This window comes from Egretta garzetta, unplaced genomic scaffold, assembly GCF_000687185.1.
Source record: "Egretta garzetta isolate BGI_Z169 unplaced genomic scaffold, ASM68718v1 scaffold323, whole genome shotgun sequence".
Classification (NCBI taxonomy): domain Eukaryota; kingdom Metazoa; phylum Chordata; class Aves; order Pelecaniformes; family Ardeidae; genus Egretta; species Egretta garzetta.
In genome coordinates this window covers 2,255,883-2,281,184 of record NW_009259435.1, presented here as the reverse complement: position 1 = coordinate 2,281,184, position 25,302 = coordinate 2,255,883, and the positions used below count along the sequence as shown (strand labels likewise).

The 25,302-nt window shown below is 45.9% G+C and overlaps 1 protein-coding gene across 1 annotated transcript in view; it reads right to left on the bottom strand.

The window, feature by feature from the left end:
- Positions 1–25,302, bottom strand: part of TENM4 (teneurin transmembrane protein 4) — a 357,308-nt gene that overhangs the window by 7,295 nt on the left and 324,711 nt on the right. Inside the window, exons 25-29 of the mRNA XM_009637125.2 lie at positions 22,158–22,330; positions 17,731–17,966; positions 10,864–11,160; positions 8,151–9,765; positions 3,008–3,150 (exon numbers count right to left, since the gene is read on the bottom strand). Coding sequence (XP_009635420.1) covers positions 3,008–3,150; positions 8,151–9,765; positions 10,864–11,160; positions 17,731–17,966; positions 22,158–22,330 — 2,464 coding nt within the window. The remainder of the gene's footprint in view (positions 1–3,007; positions 3,151–8,150; positions 9,766–10,863; positions 11,161–17,730; positions 17,967–22,157; positions 22,331–25,302) is intronic.

Below are 25,302 nucleotides of genomic sequence, written 5' to 3'. Positions count from 1 at the left end.
CCAGAGCTGCGGGGGGTTAGTGCAAGGTTTATGACATGCTGGCTGCTTCTGAGCTGGTGGATGCTCCAAGTCAGAATTATCTCTGCCATCTTCCAGCCCTTCGAGGCAAGGACCGACAATGTTTTGGAAGGAGATGCTAGGGCCCTCTGGCCATGCACTCTGAAGAGATACAAAGCAGCCATTTATGTGGCGTTAGTTGCTTTGCTGTTGTGCTCCTGTTATTCATTCCTCTCTGATAAAAGAACTGGCTCAACCTGCTGGGCCACAGCTTTGACCAGCAACACTGGTGGAGTAACTCAATTTTACTTTGGTCTGTCGCGAGGAGATATGTGACCCAGAGAAACCAGGGACTGGAAGACCGGGAGGTGAGAAAGCTATGGGAAAGCTTTCAGGGAATATCCTGGATTTCAAGCAGGATGGGCATTGTCCAGTGCCTTGTCCAGGCTACTCCGAAATGATAAAAGATCTGGAGCTTCCTCCATATGCTCTGGAAGACTCTTTCATAGTTTGATCAGTCTTATTATCTGAAAATATTTTCTGTGCTTCCATTTAACTTTGTTTAATTCTGTCACTCGCTATGTGAAATTTTCAGAAGTTTATATTTTCCTCCACATGCTTCATCAATAAATACAGAGACAACCAGTAGGAAGGAGAGCTGGATTGTGTCCCGGAGTGTGCATGTGGGGCTGGAAGGGCTGGGAGCAAACAGAACTACATGTGAAACATCAGCGTTGAATGCACGGGTTGGCTCAGGGGAAAACGGATCGTATGTTCAGGTATCATCTATGAATGAATTTATTTTATGCAAATATATGCCTACAATATGCTGGATGTGACAGGAAGGAAGGGAATCCTGCTCTACAGCATTTGAGAGCCGCTCGCTATCACAGCATGATCCTGCAACTGTAGACTAAAATAAAAATGCTCATGTTTTGTTGCTGTCATAACACAGGGGAAGAATATGAAACAACCTGCGATGGTTAAATTCCACTTTCAATGCTTGACTGTCAAGTGACTCATCTGGAAGCACGGTGGCTGCAGAAAGCCCTCTTTTACCAGGCAGGTCCCTGCACAGTCCTCACTGCAGCTTCTTGCCTTAAAAACCTGAAGGGGACATGGAGATTTTCATTTTTTCTTATTGCTCATTCAGGCAGCTTCACCTAAAATGGGCGGATGGAAGGAAGGGCTCCTTGGTTTTATGTCTGGCTCAGCTCCTTGGTTTTATGTCCAGCTCAGCTGCCTGTATGAGCAAGCACCAGTCTTCATCTCAAGCTGTCACTCGAGTTACTTGGCTATTCAATAAGCCTAATAATAATAATGACCTAATGATAAAATAATGATATAATAATAATAATAATAATAATAATAATAATAATACCACCACCACCAGTAATAATAATTTCTGTTGTGGTCCCGTGAGTTATTATCTACCGCACATAACAATTTAGAGACAATCTTTTGTGCGGTCTCTGAATGAGCCTTCCCTGTTTGCCTTCTCCCATGCAGCTTTGCCTGGGGAGACTCTGTCACATCAGAGAGGAGGAAAAATCCTGAGGCTATTTCTCATTACAGAAATCATCTCTATTAGCATCTTGTTGTTTAATCCAAGGAAGAGAGAAACAAAAAAGGTGTCTCTGAGCTCCAAAGCACAACCGAGTGATGGTGGCATCATGGTTTTCAAGCATCAACACAGCCATGGTAGCAAAAAGCATAGTTCTTTTGGTCCCCCTCTACTATAAAGTGATAGGTCTTGATATAAATCTCTCATTGAAGTTGAAGCTGGTACATTTTAGCTTGTCTTCAGCTTAGCTATGAGGCTGAGTACCAAGGATGGGCTGACACATGACTATTTTATTAATCCACCGTATCTCGTTCATACCTCTGAGTGACACCTTTGGCTGGGGCAACGTGACACTGTATTTTACCTCCTGGTTTAATATGTGTACAGGACCTCAAGAATCTGCTTCAGGACAGTGAGATTTCAGTGAACTCATAGATAAAGAGGCTAGGAGGGCAGCTGGGATCAACGTCACCTCCTCCTGCTAGCATTTTATTAGCAGAAATGTTAAGAGCATACCCCGATATGCCCAAACACATTGGTGCCTCACTGCTCTCACGGTGTTCAAATAAACAGCAATAGCAAGCAGGAATTCAGACTGAAGAGGATTCGGACTAAACAGATGAAAGCAACCCCAGAATAAAATCAGGCTAGGAGATGAAAGAGTATTCCGAGAGGTAAATGGCTTTTTCAAGGTCATACAACCGATAAGCAGTAGGGCTGGGAATAACCCAGAGCTCTCGGATCCTGGCTCGGTGTGCTTTAACAGCGTTGCCTCCATCTCTCAGCTGAATAATTCCCAACAGGAAGAGAGGGGGAAACGATTGGGTTGTAAAAGCTTTTTTCTTGCCAATTTCATCATCGGATTTTGTGCCAGCATCTACCAAAATGGCTTGTGATGCAGGCCTGTTTTTAAAAGCAGGACACGGTGATTTGGGATTAAACCCAGTCAGGTAAAATGAAAGTCAACTATCAGCTAAAACTTCTTTCTGGTGTGAGCTACTGCAATGCAGAACAGTTTCCGAGGGAATTACTGGGACTTGTTTTTTGAAGACATTCTAAACCAGACTGAGTAGGTTTCTAGAAAAAGAAAAATCTGTAGCAAATCACTCGGTATCAAGATTTGCTTTTTTTTTTTTTGCTTCCCAGAATCCTTGGTGCAAAGGTCTTGAACTTAGCCTGTAACATGGCCTCTTGCGGGAGAAAGAAAGAGTAGCACACCATTTCATTGAGGAACCACCAGAAACATCGCAGGAAAAAGCACCATGGAAGTAAGGAACTTAAGATGTGATTATTCAGTCAGATTTCATTACTGTAACGGGGACTGACTCACTCCTAATCTCCCAGCATATCTGGGAGACCAGGCTGATCGAGCGGTTTTGAATAAAGACTGCAAGTGGATAGTATGCTGGTAAGGGTGTGGGATACAGTATGAGTTTCATGGATCACCTTGCTATTGTCCCATTCTTGGGTTTTCATCTGTGTGTGGATTAGCTCATAGGACGGCTCCATTGCATCCATGTCTGGCTTGGGGTAGCCGGGGATGACGTTGTGTAGCTGGAACCCAAAAGTGAGTAGCCAACTGTTGACATCTGGAATGGAAGAGAAGCATAAATCAGATTATCTGATCTCTCAAGCAGTGTTGCCCAGGAGAACGGCACAGAGGAGGACCCTGTGGTGCCTGGCATGGTAGCAGTTTGGCCAAAATGATGAGCGTCTACTTCATGTGAAGAGCACAAATCTTAATGGTCCTTGAAAAAACTGTTTGCCAAAGCTGGGCTTTCCACCTCCAACCACAGCCCAATTCCACACTTTCCCAGCTCTGAAACAGAAGTTTTGGCAGTGACCAGATGGCTCAAATCAAAGCAAACTCGATGTCTGCCTTTTGCCAGCAGGCAGCAGGCACTGTGGGTGACGCAGGAGAAGCACAGGAACAACAATACACTAATAGAGGCTGAGATGCTCCAGCTGAACAGGAGGTGGTGTCCACTCCTACAGTCAGCTCTGAACATCTCAGCCACAGTACTTCTCTTCCTGAGGGCAATGAAAGGGCCTGCAGGCTGAAGACTAAATTTAGAGCTAGGCTAAATTTAGAGCTATGTGAGCCAGAACACATATCCAGGACAAGTGGCATGGTCATTTGGCAGGTGCTCATGGAAGAGGCTCTGGACATATCCTCTGTTTTTTCCATGGCATTTCCACCTCTGTCCTGAGTTTCTTGGCATTTTTCATAAGAAGGTGTAGTTTGAGTATTAAACCAGGGTAAAATCACATGTCACCTTTTATAGTGACATTTAGAATCAGCCTCCACACGACCTGCAAAGTACATTATAGTGCAAATAAGCATACAGATACAAGACTAATGTGCTTGGGTACCTTTCACAAACCCCTTAGAAGTACATGGATGGTAGAAAACTGCTGTCTACAAGTGATAAACTGTTGCCCTATGCAAAAGGGGGGCCCACTGGTACTAAAGGGGACATGATGGAAAACCCAGCCATTTGGGACATCATTCTTGCACTCGCTTGAGAGTACAGACTGCAAAGTCTTCCCTGACTTTGATTCCACTGCTCTTGGGAATAGCAGCTGAATGTTAACCTGCTGGAGGAAATAATGATGAGGCTGGCTGACTCCTAGATCTGCTTGGGATCAGCATTGCTTGCCTCCTTAACTTCAGAGCATTTGATGATCTCACCTTGTTTGCCTTCACTGAACTCTGGAGAAGGACACACCTGCTACAATCCTCAAGCAATATCGTGTGCATTTGGCACACAAATAGCAATTGCAAGAGAAAGAAAGGTAGGAAGGTAAATACTAACACCAGCTCCCAGGGGTTTTAAGTGTTTTGAATGTAACTGGGATTGTGTTAAACAACTGGGGGTGTTCAGCCTGGAGAAGAGGAGGCTGAGGGGAGCCCTGATCGCCCTCTACAACTGCCTGAGAGGAGGCTGTAGGGAGGTGGGGGTCGGTCTCTTCTCCCTGTTAACGGGCGATGGGACGAGGGGAAATGGTCTGAAGTTGTACCAGGGGAGGTTTAGGTTGGACATTAGGAAAAATTTTTTCAATGAAAGGGCTGTCAAGCACTGGAAGGGGCTGCCCAGGGAAGGGGTCGAGTTCCCATCCATGGAGGGATTTAAAAGCTGGGCAGACAAGGTGCTTAGGGCCAGGGTTTAGTGGTGGGATGGCAGGGTTCGGGGAATGGTTGTGCTGGATGACCTTTAAGGTCTTTTCCAACCTAAACGATTCTATGTTTCTATGATTCTATGATTCTATGATTGCTCTGCTTCAAGCTGGACATGCAAGAGGCTTGATTTTCATTTTGCTAAACTCAATAAACGTTGTTGAAACAACCTGAAAAAGGGATCAATTTAAATAATCAAATATGCATCTTTGAATATTTTTTCTCTGTTCCTCAGGAGCCAAAATGAGTGTTTTGAAGAGCTGGTTGGAAAAGAAATTATGGATGCAAGGGGCAAATAAGGCAATTCCAGATGACTGGAGAACCAGGAGCCAAACAAACACACTATCTGTTGCTTGTTTTCTTACAGGCCAAAATGTTGAGATTGGGCAGATGTCCAAAACACCCTTGCAACAATCCATGTGGAAGGGGGAGGATTTCTGTAATAAAAACACTTCTGTTCACTCAACGTACAGATTGGTTTTGGAGTGTCTTTGAAACAGAGAGGACGGGGGGAGGGAAAGAAATTAAAAGGCTCATTTGATTATTTTTTTGCTTAGTGCTAAGCCAGCCTGCTTCCAAATCCTTCTCATGTGAAATGAAGACCTTTGATGTACATATTGTGGGCCAGGTGGTCAGGAGAACAAAGTAAAACAGTGAAGGTCGGCATTGGTGAAGGAACCATTTTCTAAGCACTTCACAAATGTTAAAAAGGATACAGAGCAGGGATGCTGAACAGCCGAAAAATATGTAACATGTCTGGAAAGATTCAAGACAGGCTTTTTTTACTGCTTCTCAGAAAACTGACTTTCAAAACATTTGCAAACAGGAGTTTGTTCTTTTTGGGAAGAGGTGTTGGAATACCCAGAACAAAAAAAAAAAAAGAAGACATCCCAAAACATGGGAGGAAGGTGTGGAGCTGAGAAAACAGAGGGGAAAATATTAATTTGCCAAGAGGCAGTGACAACTTTTTTGACAGAAAAGTACATTTCACATCACAGAGTTTTTTTTCAGCTACAGTAACCCTGCCAACACATTTCACAGTAAATTCATTTGAGGGCAAAGAAAAGGAGTGCTTAATGCAGACACATGTAATGGAAATGTCAGTTCAATCCATCAGGATTGCTGGCAGCAAAGCTCTGCGCCATGAAGTGTACAATCGCTAAAATATTCATGTTTAACAATGGGCCTCTCAAAACGTAAATACTCGCTTCTCCTGCTCTCTCCTCTGCATGCCTTCGATTTATACCCACCAGCTCAGAAACCTCGTCGTTGGAAACCAAAGCACGTGTCCTTCGCCCGTGTCACGGAATCACAGAATCATAGAATGGTTTGGGTTAGAAGGGACCCTTAGAGGTCATCTAGTCCAACCCCCCTGCAGGGAGCAGGGACACCGCTAACCAGATCAGGTTGCTCAGAGCCCCGTCCAACCTGGCCTTGAATGTTCCCAGGGATGGGGCCTCCACCACCTCTCTGGGCAACCCCTGCCAGTGTTTCACTACCCTGGGTGCTGAGCTCCCCTAAGGACAGCGGGTCCCAAGGTGGGGATGGAGGGACAAAGAGTGGTTCCCTGTGCCCAAATCTGGCTGGATTAGATTGTGGGGACAGGACAGCCTCATCGCAGGTCCTGCCCACGAGGTGCCTGAAAGCTTAAAATGCCAGAGCAGCAGCCTAGCATCATGGCATTCATCCCATTCCATGACCTGCTTCTTCCATGCACCGGGAGAGGAGAAACCTAAAAAATGTATTTGGGCTCTGTATTCTTGAAAGACTAGAAATAGAACATTTAAGACCATGGAAAAAGTTCCTTGGTGCATATACAATATTAAAGTATCAGATTTGGACATCTTGATATTATCATCAGAGCTGGGTGGGAAGCTGCTTCCCTGTTCCAAGACAGGATTGGAAATTTTGTCATGTCTTCACTTGAGCAGGAAAATAAAAATCTGCTAATATGTTATGAAGCAACTGTTCCAAAACTACACCAGTTCAAGAAAACAATTTCAGATGAAGATCTTTCATTTTGGTTTTGACTCCTTAATTTTTCTTTTCCAGTATTCAATCATCAGCTTACACTTAACTTGAAAAGGTTGTAAACCAAAAAGGAATTTTTCTTTTAGGCTATTTTGGAATTTGTCATTTGGACAATTTCGAGAGCTGTTTACAACATTTCTGCTGAGAAATCTTTCAAGCTCAACCCTCTCCCATAAACAAATTTGGTTTTGACAAATGAGCATTTTCTGATAGGAAAAGTTATCTCGAAGTATTCCCTGCCAGCCTTAATTATCAGAGTCAGGCCAACACACAGGATCTTAGCCTGCATCTTCTGGCATATTTTACTTCCCTCATGGCATCATCTTCTCAGCTCTGGAGGAAACAGCTTTTCATTAAAAAAACCCCAATCTAATCCTCATGATTATTGCAGAAGAATCCGAAAGCACGAATCTGAACGGCCAGAAAAACAAGTGGTATAGAACAACCTAGGATTTTTATTTTGTATCATTTTTTGCTGTTAAGCCAATCTCATAATTTATGGGAACGCAAATATTGTTGCATGTGGGAAAGTTGTGATAGACACAGCAGGAGCATTTGAAAATTAATTATCTCTCCTTACGAAGTATGTACATTTGATTTGTGACTGTGTTGCCGCATTTTCCAATGGCAAGTACCTAGAAAAGAGTCCCACCAAAACAGTCTTCTCAAACCTTACTAGCAGTGTTACACAATGAATATAGGAAGGACATTTAACCTAATGATTTTGTGTATAAAAACCAGACATAGAGCTCATGTTATTGCCATTTTGCCATTTTACAAAGTCCCAGGGGAAGCAGTTCAGAGGTTATGTCAAGCTGTGGGGTAGGTATGCCCTAAAATCTGGCCTTCAAGTCTAACGCATCGGCTTTTATTGACTTTTAGTGGAAACTGTTAATTCTGTGGGGCAGATTAACTTTGAACTACATGGTTACTGTAGTGTGCTCTGAAATGGCTGACTGTAATAAAAGGTTTAAGTCACCATTGCCATTCTGCTAAAACAAATCTGCATGTCATTTGTTTAGTTGCAAATAAATCCCTAGGCAAAACTGTGTAAACAGAGCTGCCCCTCCGCAAAGAGAAAGGTTATCAGGACATTAATTGGTAGCTAAACTTGGGATATCTGAGGGAACGAAAAACTGGAAGCAAAATAAAGAGAACAAACACCAAGGAAGAGAAAATGAAAGAGGTTTGGGAATTGCAATCTCCATCTATGCTAATGAATTAAACATGGCCTGGACACAGGGGTCAACTGGCAAAGAAAAGCTTGTGTACATTACATTAAACACTGGAAAACCTCCTGATGACCAGGACACTGAGAAAGACAAAGCCTATTCGCTGATGGCAAGCTTGTGAATATGTTAATTAATTTAAATGTCTTACCTGTCATGTAACATTTGATATCCTGAGAGTTGCTAATGGGATTGTTGTTTTTGAACATATACAGGTTGAAAGGCATTATGTTATTGCTACTCAGATGCTTCCACATATCATGGTCTGGACTCGTCCACCGACCCGCTAGCACATCATAGTCTCTCCGCCCCATGTGGATAAGCTTTGTAAGGGGGTCGTACAGTCCTCCATGGTAGCCGATGATGATCTGGAAGTTGGGATTGGTGTCCATATAGATCTCCCCATATGCTGTGTACAGTATCTGCTTAATCATTAAGCCAGTCCCACTGAAGACAGCCAAAGGAGTGCCAATGTTATCGCAGGCTATGTAGAACTCATCACCGCTGCTGAGCTCCATTGCAAAGAGGTGGCCTTGGAGGTCATAGTAGAGGGAGGTGATCTCAGAGCTCGAGTGGTTGTATAAATGGGTGACCTTGGTTGGGTTGGTCAGGTCTGCGTAGAAGAACTGTAAGTGATGGCCATGGCTGGTTTTGCTAGAGACTCTCCTTCCTAGGCCATCATAGCGGTACTTCACACTCCACCCACTAGCTTTATTGTAGGCTTTGATGAGCAGGCCAGCTGAATTGTACTCAAAAATATCATTGCCTCTTTGCTTCAGGAAGCCATCTTCATCCATTTTGTACTGCACATCCCCCAGTCTAGTAATCCTATCCCTGAGGTCGTACCTGAGCGGTGTAAGGCGGGCACTATTCCCTGGACTCAGCAAATGGAGGTTTCCATTTAGGTCGTAGCTGTAACGCCAGAGTGGTTTGTCATTGATAGACACTGTCTGAAGCTGGCCATCAGCATCATATTCATATGAGTACCTAGTTGTGTTTGCATAAGGGCCAACCTTCAGCTCTTTCTTAACCACTCTCCCCATGTTGTCATACTGCACAGTCATCCAGTACATCAGCGACCGGAATATCTCGTACTGGACCTCCTTCATTCTGCCATAGGCATCAAAATGTTTAGTGTGAGTCATGACAGCAGTGGTGATTATCTGGTTGATATCGTAGTAAATGACTCCAAATTTACCAAATTGCTCCGTTTTGCCTGACACATCATCGTACCGGTAGAGATCAATGGGTAAAGGTGTCTCGTTGATGACGGCTTGCATGCTGGTCACCCGAAAGCTGTTGTCATAATTATAGTCAAACCGTGCATTCACCATGCCTTCCTCAGTGAAGCGGAAAATCTGTCGATCAATGAGGGGTCCTATCTGTCTGTATCTGATTGTACATGTGAACCCTTCATTCTGCAAGTTTATGGTCTTCAGCATGCCAGCGATTTCGTCGTAAGTGAAACTGATCTTTGTGGTGTCATAGAGCATCTCGGCTAACTTGGACAACTTGCCGTACTTGTAGATGACACGTCTCCCAGTGCCCAAGTACAAAGTGTGGAGAAGCTGCTCATCCTCTGTGAAATCCTGAATTACCGAGGCATTGCCTTCTGGTGGCCGGTAGATGTTCCTGTAGTAACCAATGGAACGAATGGTTTCTAAAGTCTGACGGGCAACGTTGGGCATGGTCACCGATGACAACCGGTCATTCTTATCAAACTCAAAGATGTACTGCCTCTGGCTGTGAAGGAGCAGCACCATGGACTAGATGGGAAGGAGAAAAGTATAGATTATATTCCTGGTTTTCAGGCAAAATTATACTCAGCTCTCACAAAACCTGCAAGATTCTCCAATCCAAAGAGCAGGGCACCCATAGGATTAAGTGGTGAGAGGTATGTAGCTGCACAGCACATCAAGTGTCCCCAGGTAGGAGCGGGTCAGAGGAAGAAGCAGTTAATGCAGCGAGGAAGGTCTAAGTTCAGAATGCTCAGCTCTGTGAATCAATACCCTGTAGCTAGCTGTCTCTACCCAAATTCCCTGTGCCAATAGCTTTTACAGAGTAAGTAAATAAAATTGGTGGAGCAACTTAAACAATGCATGAAAACGTACCCCCCAACACCTTCCAATGCTCAATTAATTCACTGTGTCTCCATATAATTAATTGTGTCTCCACATCTTCCATTACTCTCCTACTGCAAACTTCTGCCCGCAGGCTGATTTGTCCTGGGATTTTTTTTGCATGTAATAATCGATGCAGATTGTATAACACAAGGGCCTTTTTCCTTCTTAAAAGCTACGTTACTGTAGTCTCCTTAAACTGTTGTAGGAATAGGCTCTGTGCAAAACTCAAGAATAAAAAATTCCATCCCCAGGTATGCAGCACATGGATCTATAAGCCACTAGACAGCGTAATGATGAAGGGTAACACCCAGCAGGATTTAAGTCCCATGCCAATCTGCAGAGTGCAGACTACAGTAAACACGGCAAAGCATGCTACAACAGTCCAGCTGGATTCATGCCTTGCTCCTTTTAATTACGTGTATTTCCTCTGACTTTACCTGCAGGTATTTTACATTGCAGCTAGCTCAGCAAAGGAATGTTGTGCTTTAAAAAAATCAAATGCCAAAGCTTCACAGCATTAAGACATGCTCTCAATGTGACTGGGAAGAAACTTCTCAGGCTATTTGCAGCTGCTCTTTGGTGGTTTGGCATCATGTGCACCTTAGTGTAGGCAGAAGAGGAGTACTGGACCGTAAGGACCATTAATCAGCAGATGTGGAGGAGCTCAGCTGTACTGAAGTCAAAGGAGTAAAGCCCGTTTGCACCAAATGCACCATCTCTGAGTGCTAAGAGGATTCTTACCTTCTCCAAGTAAGTGTAGCTCCATGACTTGCCATCAGCAAAGATCCTGGATGTAATTCTGCCGGACTGATCATACTCCATCCTTTCTGACATTGTGCCCCGCTGAATCCCTGCAATGTGTCCTCCTGGGGAATAGGTGACATTGACGCCGTTCAGTCTGCTGCTCGGTGACCAGAGACTGGGCCTCCCTGCCTGGTCGTAGAGGATGCGGAGCGTGAACTTGCGGTGGTCGTCATAGATTTTCTCTGTCCTTGTCACACGATCAAAGTCAAGGGACAGCAGGTTTCTGTTGTGAACCTACAGGAAAGAGATGGAGAATGAGGAAGCTGGAAACAGTTTAAGTTACAAAGACTGGCCTTGTTTCACCAAACACATCTTTAGATCACACTGGAAAGTATCCAGCTGTTCATGGCCTCTGGATGCTCTAGGTGACCCTGCTTTAGCAGGAGGGTTGGACTGGGTGATCTCCCGAGGTCCCTTCCAACCCTTGCCATTCTGTGATTCTGTGATTTGCAAAGCCAAGAGTTGTCCTAATGTTGTTTCTGTTGACTTCAGTGAGGAGAGGGGCAGAAAAACAGGGTGCTTTTGAAACCTCATCACGGTGAAGGAATATTGCCCATATCCCAAACCGAGGCTTAGGACCGCTACAGCCGATGCGATTATAGACCTACAGAAGATTAAATGACAACTTGTTGCAGTGAATATTTGTGAGGTACTCTGCTTATCAGACCCGGGATATATTGTCTTTTGCTTTCATGCACATAAAAAAATAATACTTGCAGAAAAAAAAAGGATGTGTCAACATAGTGGAAAGCAGAGCTTTCCTCTGAGTTTACTGAATGTATAGCATGCACTGGAGGTTAAGCTTTCCCCCTGAGATGAAATATGGAGGCCTTGACCGCTGTAGATGTTACACAGAGCAGGAACTTCTCTGCGAGAGCTGGAGTTTTAGCTTCATTGTCCTGGGGTTATTCGGCGTTGCATAATTACGCTCCCGTTACCTTCACTGCCTCTGCATTTCCAAAGATCAAAGGTATCTACTTCAAAGGTAGGAGCAAGAATACATTTTGATTCAGGGACTGCAGTGCATGGCAATACAAAAAGGATAAAACAACTCATGTTTAGCCATGTGTGCAAGGAGAATTACAAAGCCACATCATCCCAGTAGCAAAGTACTGAGCGAGGATGAAAACCCCACATTCCCAGTATGAGCTTGCCAGTGAAGACAGTTCTTTCTCCATCCCCCCACTTCCAAATCTCTTTCAGCTGGTGAACCCTTCTTTTGTAGAAGGGTGCCGATTCTTCTCGGCTGAATTTCAAACTTCAAACAGCTGGCTTGGTTTTCAGTTCCCTTCAGCTGTAGTCAATAAACCAGGGTCTGCAGGTTGCTGCAAGGTCTTCAGATTGCAAGTTAAACGCAGTGCCTTATCCTGCTCTAGGTAAAGCTGACTCCCTTGATCTTGAGCCCTGGTCCAGCTTTGATCTTGGCCATTACTTTAGGGTGTATGACCAAATCCCCACTGTATTTTGAGGGATATGGGAGTATCTGAGAGCTAAACATCAAGAAAAAGGAGAGAAAGGATGTGGTAGAGCCAGCGGAGAAGGGGTTCCTCAGCCCTGGAGGAATGGGAGAGGGAAAGGCAGGACCGCTGCAGTGCTTTTGTGCTGCATGGGCAGACGTCTGTGCTGAAACCTGGAGAACTGGGACACTGCAAAGCCAGAAGTCAAAAGAAGGCATCTCAGGAGCTGGGGTTTGAAGAGGCAAAAGCACGGCTGAGAAAATGTGGAAGCGAGCTGAGGGTGTGTGTGGTCAGCCAAGAGACAAGGAATTGGTGCCGTGACGTAAGTGTGATGATGATGTAAGAGAAGGCAAGTGCAAAAATAGTTTTGAACTTGTGAATAACAATGGTAAAAGGCGGGTAAGACTTGAGGAAGTAAACAGTGTGGAAAGGTAGATAATGCTCAATTAAATGTATGTAAAATAGAACGTAAATGGGCAATGGGAGAAAGAGGGAATCAGCCAACAGCCCACTGTAACAGGCAAGCTGGGAAATAATTAAAAAGGCATCAAAACTCTAAGTACAGATGCACACATGTAACTAACAATTTGATATCTCATAGGTGCTTGCTGCTATAAATAGAGAAACAGAAGTAGCAATTGCTTGCAAAAAGAAAAAAGCCAAGCAGGAAGAAATAGCATCTCTGCCTTCCATCTATTCACGGAGCAGCTCCAGCCCAGCAGCTGCAGCTTCTTCTGCTACTGGTCTCTGCCAAGAGAGCTGGAAAGAGCTCTTCCAGGGCTGGGACAGTAATCCAGGCTGAAAGTGGTCTCCCTGATCCGTACACCAGCAGCAGTGCCATTCACCGTGCTGGAAGGACCAAATAACAGGTCCCAGGATAGCTCTTAAGCTCAGGCCAAATCTCTGCATCCCATTACTGGTGCCCTAAGTCATTCCATCCTCCCCATGCTCTGGCAAGCAATTTCTGCAGGACTAGTTGGAACCAGTTTCCCTTTTCATGATTTTTTTTTTTTTTTAATGATTTGTTTTCTTCTTCTCTCTCAGTGTAATCTCTCCAAGAAGCGCTGCAGTGGCAACAGCCGCCCCTCAAGGTGATGGGCAAAGTGAACCCTACCCTGCCAGAGAGCCTCTGAACAGGGGCTAAATCTTTTCCACCCTTGTTCAAGGGCATGCCTTGAGTAGAAGTGAATTTTCTGCAGAAGCACTGACAGGGCTGCAGGCTTCAGTCCAATAACCATGTTTTATGGTGTGCAGCTAAATAAGGTGCCATCCTACATCCAGGAGTCCTTATCCTGGGTCTGAAAAAGGGTCTGAAAAGCTCCTGCAAAAAACTTTTGCCCCTCTGAGCATTTGACAGGGCTCGTGATTAGCACAGGACTGAGACAGGGTAAATTTGTAAATTTAAATCCACCATTCACTGTGGATTTGCCCTCCCCTCCACAATGTGTGAGAGACTAAGTTTAACCCCAAATTCATGTTCTACACTACTTTATTCAATCCTTTAGCTTGCTCTGGAAAAGCAAGAGCATAAACATGCCACCATCTAATTTCTCCAATGCTTCCTATGGAGCTTCTTAAATTATAATTAAAAAACATGCATTGATCTCCCTGGGAGCACAAGAGCACAAAAAGGGAAGATTTCTCATGAAAACACTCTGGCAACCTTCAGCAGAGGAGGGCAAACAGTATTGCTGCAACGAGAACTCCAGGAGCCAACAACATCCATGTGATAAACGGCTGCCTGCAAAGCAATTTCCCCAGCGAATTGTGAAAACCATTGGGGTGGCCATATCCAGACCTCAACACCTCGCAGAAATTGTGGTGACGGTGCTGGTTTGTCCTCGTTAGTCAACACCCCAGGAATGGTTAGCAGCATATCCCAAGAGACCTCTCCGGTCACGCCGGTTCTGGGGAGTGTCTGGGACACAAGGTCTTGATGCCACCATTAACCTGCTCCTGACGTCTTGGGAAAAACAAAGTGAATTACAACAGGAGTTTCCACGGTTAAATAAATAAAAGAGCTGAGCCAGCAGCTCTGTCTCTTTTGGCTGTCCTATTTGCTCCACTGTCAGAGATTATTTTACATCCTTCTTTATTGAAAAACTTGAGTTTGTTTAAGGAAGAAAAAAAAAAAAAAAAAGCAGGAGCTCTGTTCCTTGGAGCAGGATTTACCTAACGCTCTCACTGCAGATGGAGTCTGTGTTGCTCTTGGCCAGTGATGGGTTGAACTCATAGCCAGCCAATTTGCAGAAGTATCTCGCTACTGGGTGGGTGGATCAGAGCATCACAACTTTCCATGGGGTGTGTGGGATAGGAGAAGGGAAAGGGGCTGCTTTAACCTATTTGTGCTGCTTTACTGCTGCCTGGCCGAGCACAGAGCCAGGTCAGCATTGATGGGACTGGGGAAAAGGCGTCAGAGCTGGCCATTTCCCTTCATCCATGCCCAAGTCCCTGCCCTGTGCCTTAGCCCTGTGACAAAGAAACACGTGCATTGTATTATTTTTTAGGAAGGGTCAAGGAGGCAGCTGTGAAACTGGCCTCCTCATGCTGGGAGCTGGTCGAGCTCACGGCAACAGGTCATCAGTCCCCAGGAACACCATGCAACCATGGGAGGAAGGGCCACAGCTCATAAAATGTGTATCCATCTGATGGCAGCAGAAAGGATGCCGGTTTGAGGGGAATGCCCTCTTTTACAGTGGTCAGATCCTGTTCTCATCTCAAAGGCTTCACAGAGAAGTGCTGCAGCCTCTTTGGGCACGTCTTTCACTACGGAGCACCATGGCTTTGCTGCTGTCTCATGCGAGCACTGGGGTGAGGGGAGAGGGAAAGTGGTGATTTACTCACATATGGTAGGAAATTATCACATTTCCCCAAATGAACAAAAACATATTGAACTTAACTTCCCTAAGCTTCTCCCTTGCCAGGGAAAGCAGCAATTACTGGTATGAGGGAAGAGGAGAACATGACACGCAGAATATGTTAAATGCCGGGCAATCCCCAGGGAGGCAATTAGCACCTTGCAGGTTTATGTTTTAGGGGTGCAGATGCTGTCATTCAGGTAAAACCAGGCAGATTAAAACTTCTTGGACACCCTCAGCTACTTTGAACCCTGAACAGAGCCATAACTAAGTCCTTCAACCATGTAAGGTGCTCTTCTGCTTCACTAGAAGGGCCCCGATAGGCTCAAGATGTGAATAAATGCTGGCAGATTTATGGGGACACAAGTAACCAGCCTGAAAACTCATTTTGCAAGCGTTTTTCCAACTGCAGTCCAATATAAAACAAAGACGCATTCTGTGTTTGAATCTACTGTGAAAATTTTGGAAAATAAAACTGGCACGGGTGGCTGAGCTGTGGCTAAATGAGTGGAAACTGCTTTGAGCACCAAATAGCTGCGACACGGCTGCAGGTTTCAGAAGGCTCTCGCCTTTCAGAAAAAGGCCTGTCTGATAATTTCATTGGTTATGAAAATAAAATAAAATAAAAACCCCAAGACAAACCAAACAAGAAGGGTGAGGCCAACTCATCTGCAGATATAGAGCAGGTCCCGCTGAAGGAGCAGCTTCAGCTTTCACTATGGTTTGCGTTTTTTCTCCTGATAAGAAAATATGAGGCTATCGACACAAGGGGAAAAGCACAGAGGCTGGGCTGGGGAGGATGAAGAGCCGTACTTGACAAGTGTGAGCGAGGAGAGACGGGAGCAATCACACCAAGGTGGCAGGGGTCACGCCGCAGAGAATAGGGAGAGGTGAAGAGCAAGGACTGGGAAACACCTATCCTGAAACCAGAGGATTAATATTTACTGCAAAGCCTAAGTGCAAATAAATAGCTTCAGTCCTTTTGCTGCGGTGGCATGACACAGCACTAAGTGTTTTTTCTCAGAGGGTCTGAATTTGCCAAGTGCCGAGCAGCTTCCCAGGAACCGCTCATCAGCCCATGACTCTGAGACTAGCAAGGTACAGGGTGATTGCACAGGACTTGCTATTACAAGTTACCAGCCTTGCCAGCAGTTAGCAGAGGAATTACAGGCTTCCTGGGCAAGATCTCTAAACAGCCCTGACAAGTCTGCAGTGCCTTGTGCGGAGCAATGTTTTCAAAACACATCAGTCTCAAGCACAGAAAGGACCGCACGCTCCTGGAACAGCAAGTACCGTCAGGCTGGAGCTGTTTATAACTTTTAGACTGGATATAAGGAAGAAATTCTTTACAATGAAAGTGGTGAAACACTGGAACTGGGTTGCCCAGAGAGGTGGTGGAGGCCCCATCCCTGGAAACATTCAAGACCAGGTTGGACGGGGCTCTGAGCAACCTGATCTGGTTAAAGGTGTCCCTGCTCCCTGCAGGGGGGTTGGACTGGATGGCCTCTAGGGGTCCCTTCCAACCCAAAACATTCTATGATTCTATGGTTCTATAGCACTTCACTTTGGGGAGCAATAGCAACTGTGATGCAATGCCCTGGCATCCCAGTTCCTCAACAGGTTCGACAGATTAGCAAATTTCAGGAATGTTGAGATTTTTTCTGGGGCTGCCCAGTGAACAATGATCATAGAATCATAGTATGGTTTAGGTTGGAAGGGACCTTAAAATCATCCAGTCCAACCCACCTGCCTTTGGCAGGGTGCCCTTCCACTAGACCAGGTTGCTCAGACCCCAGTCTAACCTGGCCTTGAACACTTCCAGGGAGGGGGCATCCACAACTTCTCTGGGCAACCTGTGCCAGTGTCTCACCACCCTCACAGTAAAGAATTCCTTCCTAATATCTAATCTAAATCTACCTTCTTTTAGTTTAAAACTATTATCCCCAGTCTTATCACTACACTCCCTGATTAAGAGTCCTCCCCATCTTTCCTGTAGGCTCCCTGTAAGCACTGGAAGGCTGCTGTAAGGTCTGCCCAGAGCCTTCTCTTCCCCAGGCTGAGCAACCCCAACTCTCCCAGCCTTTCCCCATATGCTTACAAAGCTTTCGGTGCTCAGGTCTATTAGTGCCAGCAGCGCAGGTGGAAAATACTAATTGGTGCAGTATTTTATAGTTATAATCGTCCCTTGCTTGCTTAAACAGCCTGACACGACGGTTAAACCTGGGGTGTCTGATGGGAGGTGACATGTTCCCAGTCATGCAGAGGACTCGTAGGCAAGTCATCAATACTACCTGTGATGGCTAAGAGAATGTCAGCACATAAGGGGACATAAGGATATATTCAAGCCATAAAGGTTGTGCCACTGGGGATGAACAGCTAGCTCTCTGTCCCACAGACGATAAAAATCAGCACTGTCCCTTTCTGTCACGAGACCAGGGACTGAAGAGAGGGAAAGTGGAGTCCAAAACTGCTCATGCTTCCCCACTTACCCTCAGCCGGCGTCCAAAGACAGTGACCTGCCCTCTCGCTTGCTCCTTCCTCTGCCTCCACTCCACGAGATTGAGGCCGTTGTCGATGGGCAGGGTGACATTCCTCTTCCCCACCGTGGGGTTGACGGTGCCAGCCAGCAGATGCGGCTCGGTTTGCAGAGCCACCTCCATGCCGTTGGCGAGCATCAGTCTGAGCGAGCCATCAGCGCCGATGTAGTAGCTGTTGCGGACTTGGTCTAAAGACAGAAAAGAGAGATTTTTAAATGGATTCCCAATGATACGGCTCCAGCTTTTCATTTTCTCCCTCACCCAGGCTTCATCAGCACTGCTGGTGGTTGTAACCAAATGCATTGTCACTCACCCGTCCCACTCCCAGTGAGCAAAGCACTGGTTTCATCAGTGAAAATAAAGATGGACAATCTCCTCATCAACACATACAAATATCTTAAGGGTGGATGTCACGAGGACGGAGCCAGACTCTTTTCAGTGGTGCTCAGCAACAGGACAAGGGGCAATGGGCGCAAACTGAAACACAAGAGGTTTCAGTTGAATACGAGGAAAAACTTCTTTACTTTGAGGGTGAGAGAGCTCTGGCACAGGCTGCCCAGGGGGCTTGTGGAGTCTCCTTCTCTGGAGATATTGAAAGCCCACCTGGACCATGTCCTGTGTAACATGCTCTAGGTGACGCTGCTTTAGCAGGGGGGTTGGACTGGATGATCTCCCAAGGTCCCTTCCAACCCTTGCCATTCTGTGATTCTGTCATTCCTTTTCATTCTGCTGAGGGTCTGCACCTCAAACTCTTGCAGAAAAGTCTTGCCCAGGTTAAAAAAGGCACCAGCGGAAGAGCCGTGTAATACCCTAGCACAGGATGCAAGTTCAAACCTCTTCCTCTAGGCTAAAACACTGGGTGGTGAGATATTTGTTTTAAATCACAGTCCAGCTGAAAACTTTCCATGCTTTTATATCCTAAAGATCCCAATTTCACGACGATATATGAAAAAGCGGGGCCACCTACTTTCCTCAGCTTATTCACCACCTCACAAGCGACAGGAAATTGCACGGCGAGTTAATGCTAACCAGTTCCCCAAACAACAGCCAAACCCCTTCACTTGGGAACGCTGTCAGGAGGCAACCAAAGTCCTCGTGTTTGGAGAGAAAGCAGAGGCACTAAGCTCCCACACATCGCTGTACATCTGGCCTCCGCCAGCTCGTGAAAGATCGGCAGATTTTGAGGTCAGGATTTGGGAGTTCAGGAGTGGGAGAGAAGAATAATATCTCTTCCACATCCTTCAGGAATCAGGCAGGCGGAAAGCCCGTCCTTTGCATCTCCAGCTGGCATTTCTCTCTGCAGAGAGGAGCTCATGAAGGGTAAGGAAGCATGAGACTTGCTCAGTGCAGAAGGGCTTTAAAAGCACATTCTGCAAAGACTGCCTTATCTGAAGCTCCTCAAAAGCTGGAAAATATTACAATTTCTGTCTCCCAGGCTGCCATAAATACCTAATTGTGAATAAAAACACCCATTAAAAATTCATGTCAATTGTTTTTCTGTTCTGAGGCAAGTTGGGGTTTGTTCACCGGTTCCTCTGCCATAGCTCAGCAGGGAACGAGGTCACAGAGAAATTATCATCTCTCATCTGGATGAAACAGTTCAGCAAAGAGCACAGTTTGGTATAATTATGAAAGGGAACCTGACACTGGTTGGTCTTTTCTTTACTGTGAATCTGATCCTGCCTCTGTTGTCGCCAGCTGGAGCCGTGCCACGCTGATCTCAGCAGGACCACAACTCAACTTACTGTACCCAGTAGCGATGGTGTGAAACTGCTGTGGCACTGGGTTTTGCTACTATAAACAGACAGCAGTGATCCACAGCACAGATCCAAGTATTTCAGCTGCACCACTGAGTACTTAAGTCGATGGTCATTTGACATCATAGAGTCCAGCAGGATCAAACCCACTCCACGCTCGATTCTGCAAATGGTGAGAAGGGCGGCAGTCGGCGGGCTGTCACACTTTTGTGTGATGCTTGGTTTGGTGAGAAAGTGGTAGGAGATGCGCTTTCAATCAAAGCAGTGAAATATCTCCCCACGGCTAATATATTCCTCCCTCCTTCATCCTTCACCAGGAAACAGGGGAAAGCTTGGCGGTCTCCGTGAAATTCCCTGGACATGTGAAGATCCCTTCATGTCACATGGGCACCGCAGAGGGGTTATGGTGGATTGTCACCAGCAGTGTGGTACAGTGTGGGGAATGTAAATCCTCCACTTTCAACACTTTTGCAAGAGAAGACTATTCCCTGGCTTTGGAAGGCATTTCACAAGGGCTACACAAAAATCAGGGGCCATTGGATGCTCTATGTTATGCTGCTTTGGCTCTAGGGCACTAGCGCTCTGTTTTGGCCTTGAACAAATGCTACTTTGTCATTAATCCAGAGGACAAAATCCCACAGAGGTCCTGAGGTGCCTGTTAGCTCTAAAGGCTCCTAAATCCATCCACAGGAATCTGTAATCGTCTTAAAAAGCCTTCTCAGACCTCACCTGTTCACAGTGTGATCCAGGTTCCTTGAAAGGTTCACCAAGGATTTGTGAAAGCTGGCCAGAGCCGTGAGTCCAGAAGGAAAATGCATGAGCAACTCCCATGCAAAGGGAGTCTGCAACGTGCATTTTCCCTGGAGAACAACGGAGCGAGCAAGACACTCACAGACCTTGCGAATGGCTCCAGGCTCCATCCGCTGGAGAGGCACTTGGAAGGCAACTTCATTTCAGCCCTGGGCAACTCCAGTGGCCCTTGTTTCAGTTTCTACAGTGCTGCCATGAATGAACAGCTACAGTTTGGGAATTCACAGTCCCTAAGACCTGTGGGAAAGCCACCCTCGGCAGGTCGCAGGCCACCTCTACTGCAATGTTGTCCAGCTCTTCATTTTAAGATAAGTGAGTTTCTTCAGATCCAAAGAGTTTTGTAATTTTGTCCTTCTGAAGATGGTTAAGCTGTTTGTAACGCTACGTGTCCTAATGGCAAGGGCATCCCTGTGCTGGAGGGGAGTACAATGAGATAATTGACCGTGGCACCATCATGTAACTGTGCCTTCAGCTTGGGGTGTATAAATCACATCACAGCCAATTATCTCACTAAAGGGTCCCCAACAGCGGGCTCTATTGCTTAATTAGGCTCTTGAGGTGCAGCCAACCTCATGTCTGTGCCGTTGCCAGACGTCTTAGAGCAAGTGGATGGGATGGGGTGGGGTAGGTTGGATCTGCTTTGCAGGCTGAAGTAAAGAAGAAGAAAGTCATCGTGTTCCCCTGCAGGAATAGTGAGCACGGGTGGAAGGGGCTGGTACCTTCTCAGCCATCCTCTCTAGAGGCAGGAGAGGCAGTGTTCAGGCATAGCAGGCACTTTCTTTAAGGAAAGCTTGCTGTTATTATAGGGAGGGGGAGGAAAATGTGTGTCCCAGAGACGTGGGAACAAATGTGACTCTGGAATATGTTGGTATCACTTGGGGTGCTTTGCTCTTCACAAGGGGAAATTAAGTTTGACACCGTATTGCCATCAGGCACAGACTACGAGTGAATGAGAGCTGGGGAGCGAAAAAAGCAAAGACTCTGGTGGTCCTTTTCCCTTCCCCGAGCCCTAAGGAACAGGAATGATGGCTCACCCTGACCCTAAGGAGGCTTCAGAACTGGGAGATCCAGGTTGGCGTGGTTTGTGCACTACAACTTCTGCCCCCACTACTATGTCAGCACAGTGCTCCCCTACTATTTATTCCTCTTTTCTTTTCCACTTCATCACCTTTTCCTCCACCTCATCAGGCCTCCACTTCCCCACTTTACCATCACCAGCAGAACTATGCTCATTTTGAACAGCCGCAAACCAGTCCCACCAGCCCTACCCTGGCTGCCCACCTCTTTGTCCTCCTTTGTGCCTCTCCACACCAGCCCTTTAGCTCAGATGCAGACCTTTTGGGGACAGGGATGGTCATTTATCTGGATGCTGCCTTGTGAATGTTTGAACAGCCAGCGAACAAAGAATCAGAGAGATCAACCAGCTGGAAGCCTGTTCCAGGAGAGTAACTGTTCGGTTAGAAGCCATTAAGAGAATGAAGCAAAAGGGTCGGCTGGAAGTGCAGCTAGATTTATGCAACCCTTTTTGTTATAACAATAATGGTAATGATGATGGAGGACTGTACTGTGTAAGGGCTGCACGGCAAGGGGACTGGCTGAGAATGAAGCAGAAAAGAGCTGCAGAGCAACCATGGCGCTAGGGAACGTGGCTAAGCGGGCGTGAGCACGCGTCTGTACCAGCATGTGGGGAGCTCCAGGGTGCTGAAGATGCAGGTGATTTTTGGTGCTGGGATTATCAAGGTGATGCCTGTTCCCTGATGGATAATCAATTGGGTGTAACTTGGCTGGGAGAAGGACAGCGGCACAACTCACCTTGGAGCAGGGTGTAGAAGGCTCCTGATGCCGACAAATTGGTTGTTATCGTAACATCATCTTTGCTGGAGGTTTCCACCTGGACATGCACAGAGCTGTCGGTATCACTGCGGAAGCTGCTCACTTGGCCAGTAGGGAAGGTCACGTTGGTCAGGCGCCCAAAGCTGTCGTACCTGAAAGGGAGGATGGAGTGAAGTCAACAGCATCAACAGAGGAGTGGGACACAGGAATCATCCTATAAAGCAGAGACCAAGTCTTGAAGTCATCACCCAGATTTTTCCCAGAGAAAAACGCTTTGTCTCTCTGTCAGACTGTCTTGACTTTTTTGGGTTCATGAGAAGAAAATCACAGCTTTTAGCTGAAGAAAATCAAGCAAAGAACAGAAAATGACTAAATAAGCATTAGCCTGTATTTTAACAACATTTTTCCGATACTTATCACCTGCACTGTGCTTCTTGTTTACAAGAGTAACTTTATTTCCCATCCACTGTGCTGTGACATGGAAAAGAACTGGCCTGTGCATCCTGTCCAGCAGAACTAGAAGTTTCTGAAGGCCACTAACTGTTTTGTCTGCTTGTGTCCTGAGCAATTCAGCAATTTTTTTAAATTTTTTTTTTTCTCTAGCTTATTTTAAAAGTTAATGTTAAGGTAGCAGCAGGGGCCTTCCAGACTGGCCACATCAGGTAGAGAACTGTTCTTTGTGAACACGGTGTAGAGCCCTGAGCACAGCTGAGTCCCCCGTCTCTAGCTTTTACTCTTCCTAGGACCATCTGGAAGGACTGACTTAAAAGTGTACAAAAGCAGTTCAGTTTGCACCCCTACTGAGTCCTTGGCTTTTCCAGTGAGGGAGTCCATAAGCACCATCTGGGAAGGCTTCTCTGATGTGGACACCTGTGTACCAGGACCCAGATGAAATAAGCTACATACATGCAGGTCCCACAGCAGTTAACAAGGTGGGGGGTTATTTTTCCATTAAAAGGAGAAGCAGAGGCCTGGAGGCCTCCCGAGTCGATGGAGCAAAACCACCATCCTGCCTCCCATTCGTGGCATTGCAAAAAGGGTGCCCTTGGGCCACAGACTGAGCTAAGAGCAGAGGGTTAGCAAGGGACCTTTGCAGTGAGGTTGTTGTAGACTGAAATGAAGAGCAGCCCGATGCTCTACTGGCTTATCTCTGTTGGACCTTCTGATGAGACAGAAGGCAGGGAAGGGATATTTAACTAGTCAAGAAGAAGCAGGAGAAAAATTCCAGCAAAAGCAACCAGTGATAACATTTGACTTTTTTTAAAGTTCTGCCCACATATCATTTAAGAATGATTTATATGATATATAAGAAGATCATATCAAGAAAAGATATCGCTTAGGGATGCAAAGCAAATGGTGGGACTCATTCTCCTGCAATAGCCGTTGGTGAGCCTTTGATGGAGCATGGTGTCCAGTGAAGAGCACCGTTCCTCAGAATGATAAAGTAATGCAAATGATAAGTTGAGGATAACAAGCTTAGAAAACATGACCTTTGGCAAAGCCAGAAGAAATGAGCTGATTTAGAAGAGAGGAAACAAGTAAGTGGGAAGATGCCACCCTGACAACAGTTGTTCTAATGAGAATTAGAATTAATTGTTCATCATGTCTGCTGAGGATGCGACAAAAAGTAATCAACTGGAATGGAAACAGGGAAGATTAAAGGTCAGAAGCTGGAGAAAGTTTTCCAGGCCCATGGCTGCTCTAAACAGAGGAACAGATGGAGCGCTGGAAACCCCATTGCCCAACATTTGTAGGAATAGGTGAGAGAAATGTGTTAGAGAGGCTCTGGATGCCTTGGAGGGATCAGATGACTGAGGAACTCTTGATCCTCCTCTTCAGGATTACTCTGAGCTGGGGAATAAGACAACAGACCCCATCTAATAACAAAAAAAAAAAAACCCAAACAAACAAAAAGTGAAGTAAAGTAAAGAAAAAGTACTCTTGAACTGCAGCCCACGAGAGACCCAGGAGCAGCCATTGGACTGGCTCTGGACTGTATGGAAAAACAAATTCATCTCCTCTTCCATTCTCTTTTTTCCAGATTTGTACACAGTGCTGGTACTTCGCTTTTTACAATACACTGGCAGTGACTTAGCGTGAGGAAGGGCTGCTGAAAAGGTGATTTTTGCCCAAGTTTAGTATTTAGTGTATAGTGACAAAGTGGGTGAGCTCATTGCAAGTCTCTCCAGCCCTTGGGTTTGGAGACACCACCACGTGAGGCTTTTCTTGCCCACTGGGCAGAGGGGGAGGTAGGAAGGCAGCAGAAAGCATTTGGCCCTCCACAGCGTCAGCCTATCAGTCATGGGATTATCCATGCATGGAGGACAGAGCAGCCTTGCCCTTTCCCTCCAAGACCTTGGCGATCAATCAGCCACTTGTGAAACGGAAAAGAAGAAAGAAGGAAAAAAAGAAACAAAAAGAAAGGGATGATTTCAGGACTGCATTGCGGGAGTTTGGCAGAGGCCAGTTAAAGCTTTTCCAAGCAGCTAGCGGCGCACAGCTTGGGTCTAAACTGAACCTCCTTGCAAGAGCCAGAACTAAAGCGCTCTCAGTACCAAGTGCTTTGCTCCGCGTTCGCGGCTGTCCTGTTTGCTCTGAGACAGGACACGTTGTGATTGCGCTTTCCGCACAGTCATCTGCATGTCTCCTCCTGGAGCACTGCGTGAGTCTGAAATGGAAAATGTCACAGGCGATATCGTTACCCCATCTGCTGAGACAGGACACAAGGATCATGATTTAGTCTCTACCTTGAGCAGAGAAAACATTGTTATTGCTAAAGGTGTGCTGTGTAACACCCCAAATTCTTTCTACCTCAACAACAATAGTCCTATATATAAACCAGTCTGAGCTGTAAGGGTAGACTCAGATCCCAAATGCTCTGAAATTTAAGGAGGATGGAGCTGATTTTAATGCCTCTGACCTAGTGGCATTAGCAACTCTAAGAGTTGTTTGGTTTTTTTTTTTATATTGCTCTATTTAAATTTTAAAAAAATTAGCTGCCCCTGAAATTGAGCCTGATTCGCCTCCTAAAAATAATGGCACAAATCTAGACTGAAGTCCAAGGGGTGAGTTTGGTGTAATACAGGTGTGCGTGTGAAGGGAAGCAGGTCTGTGGATTAGGGAA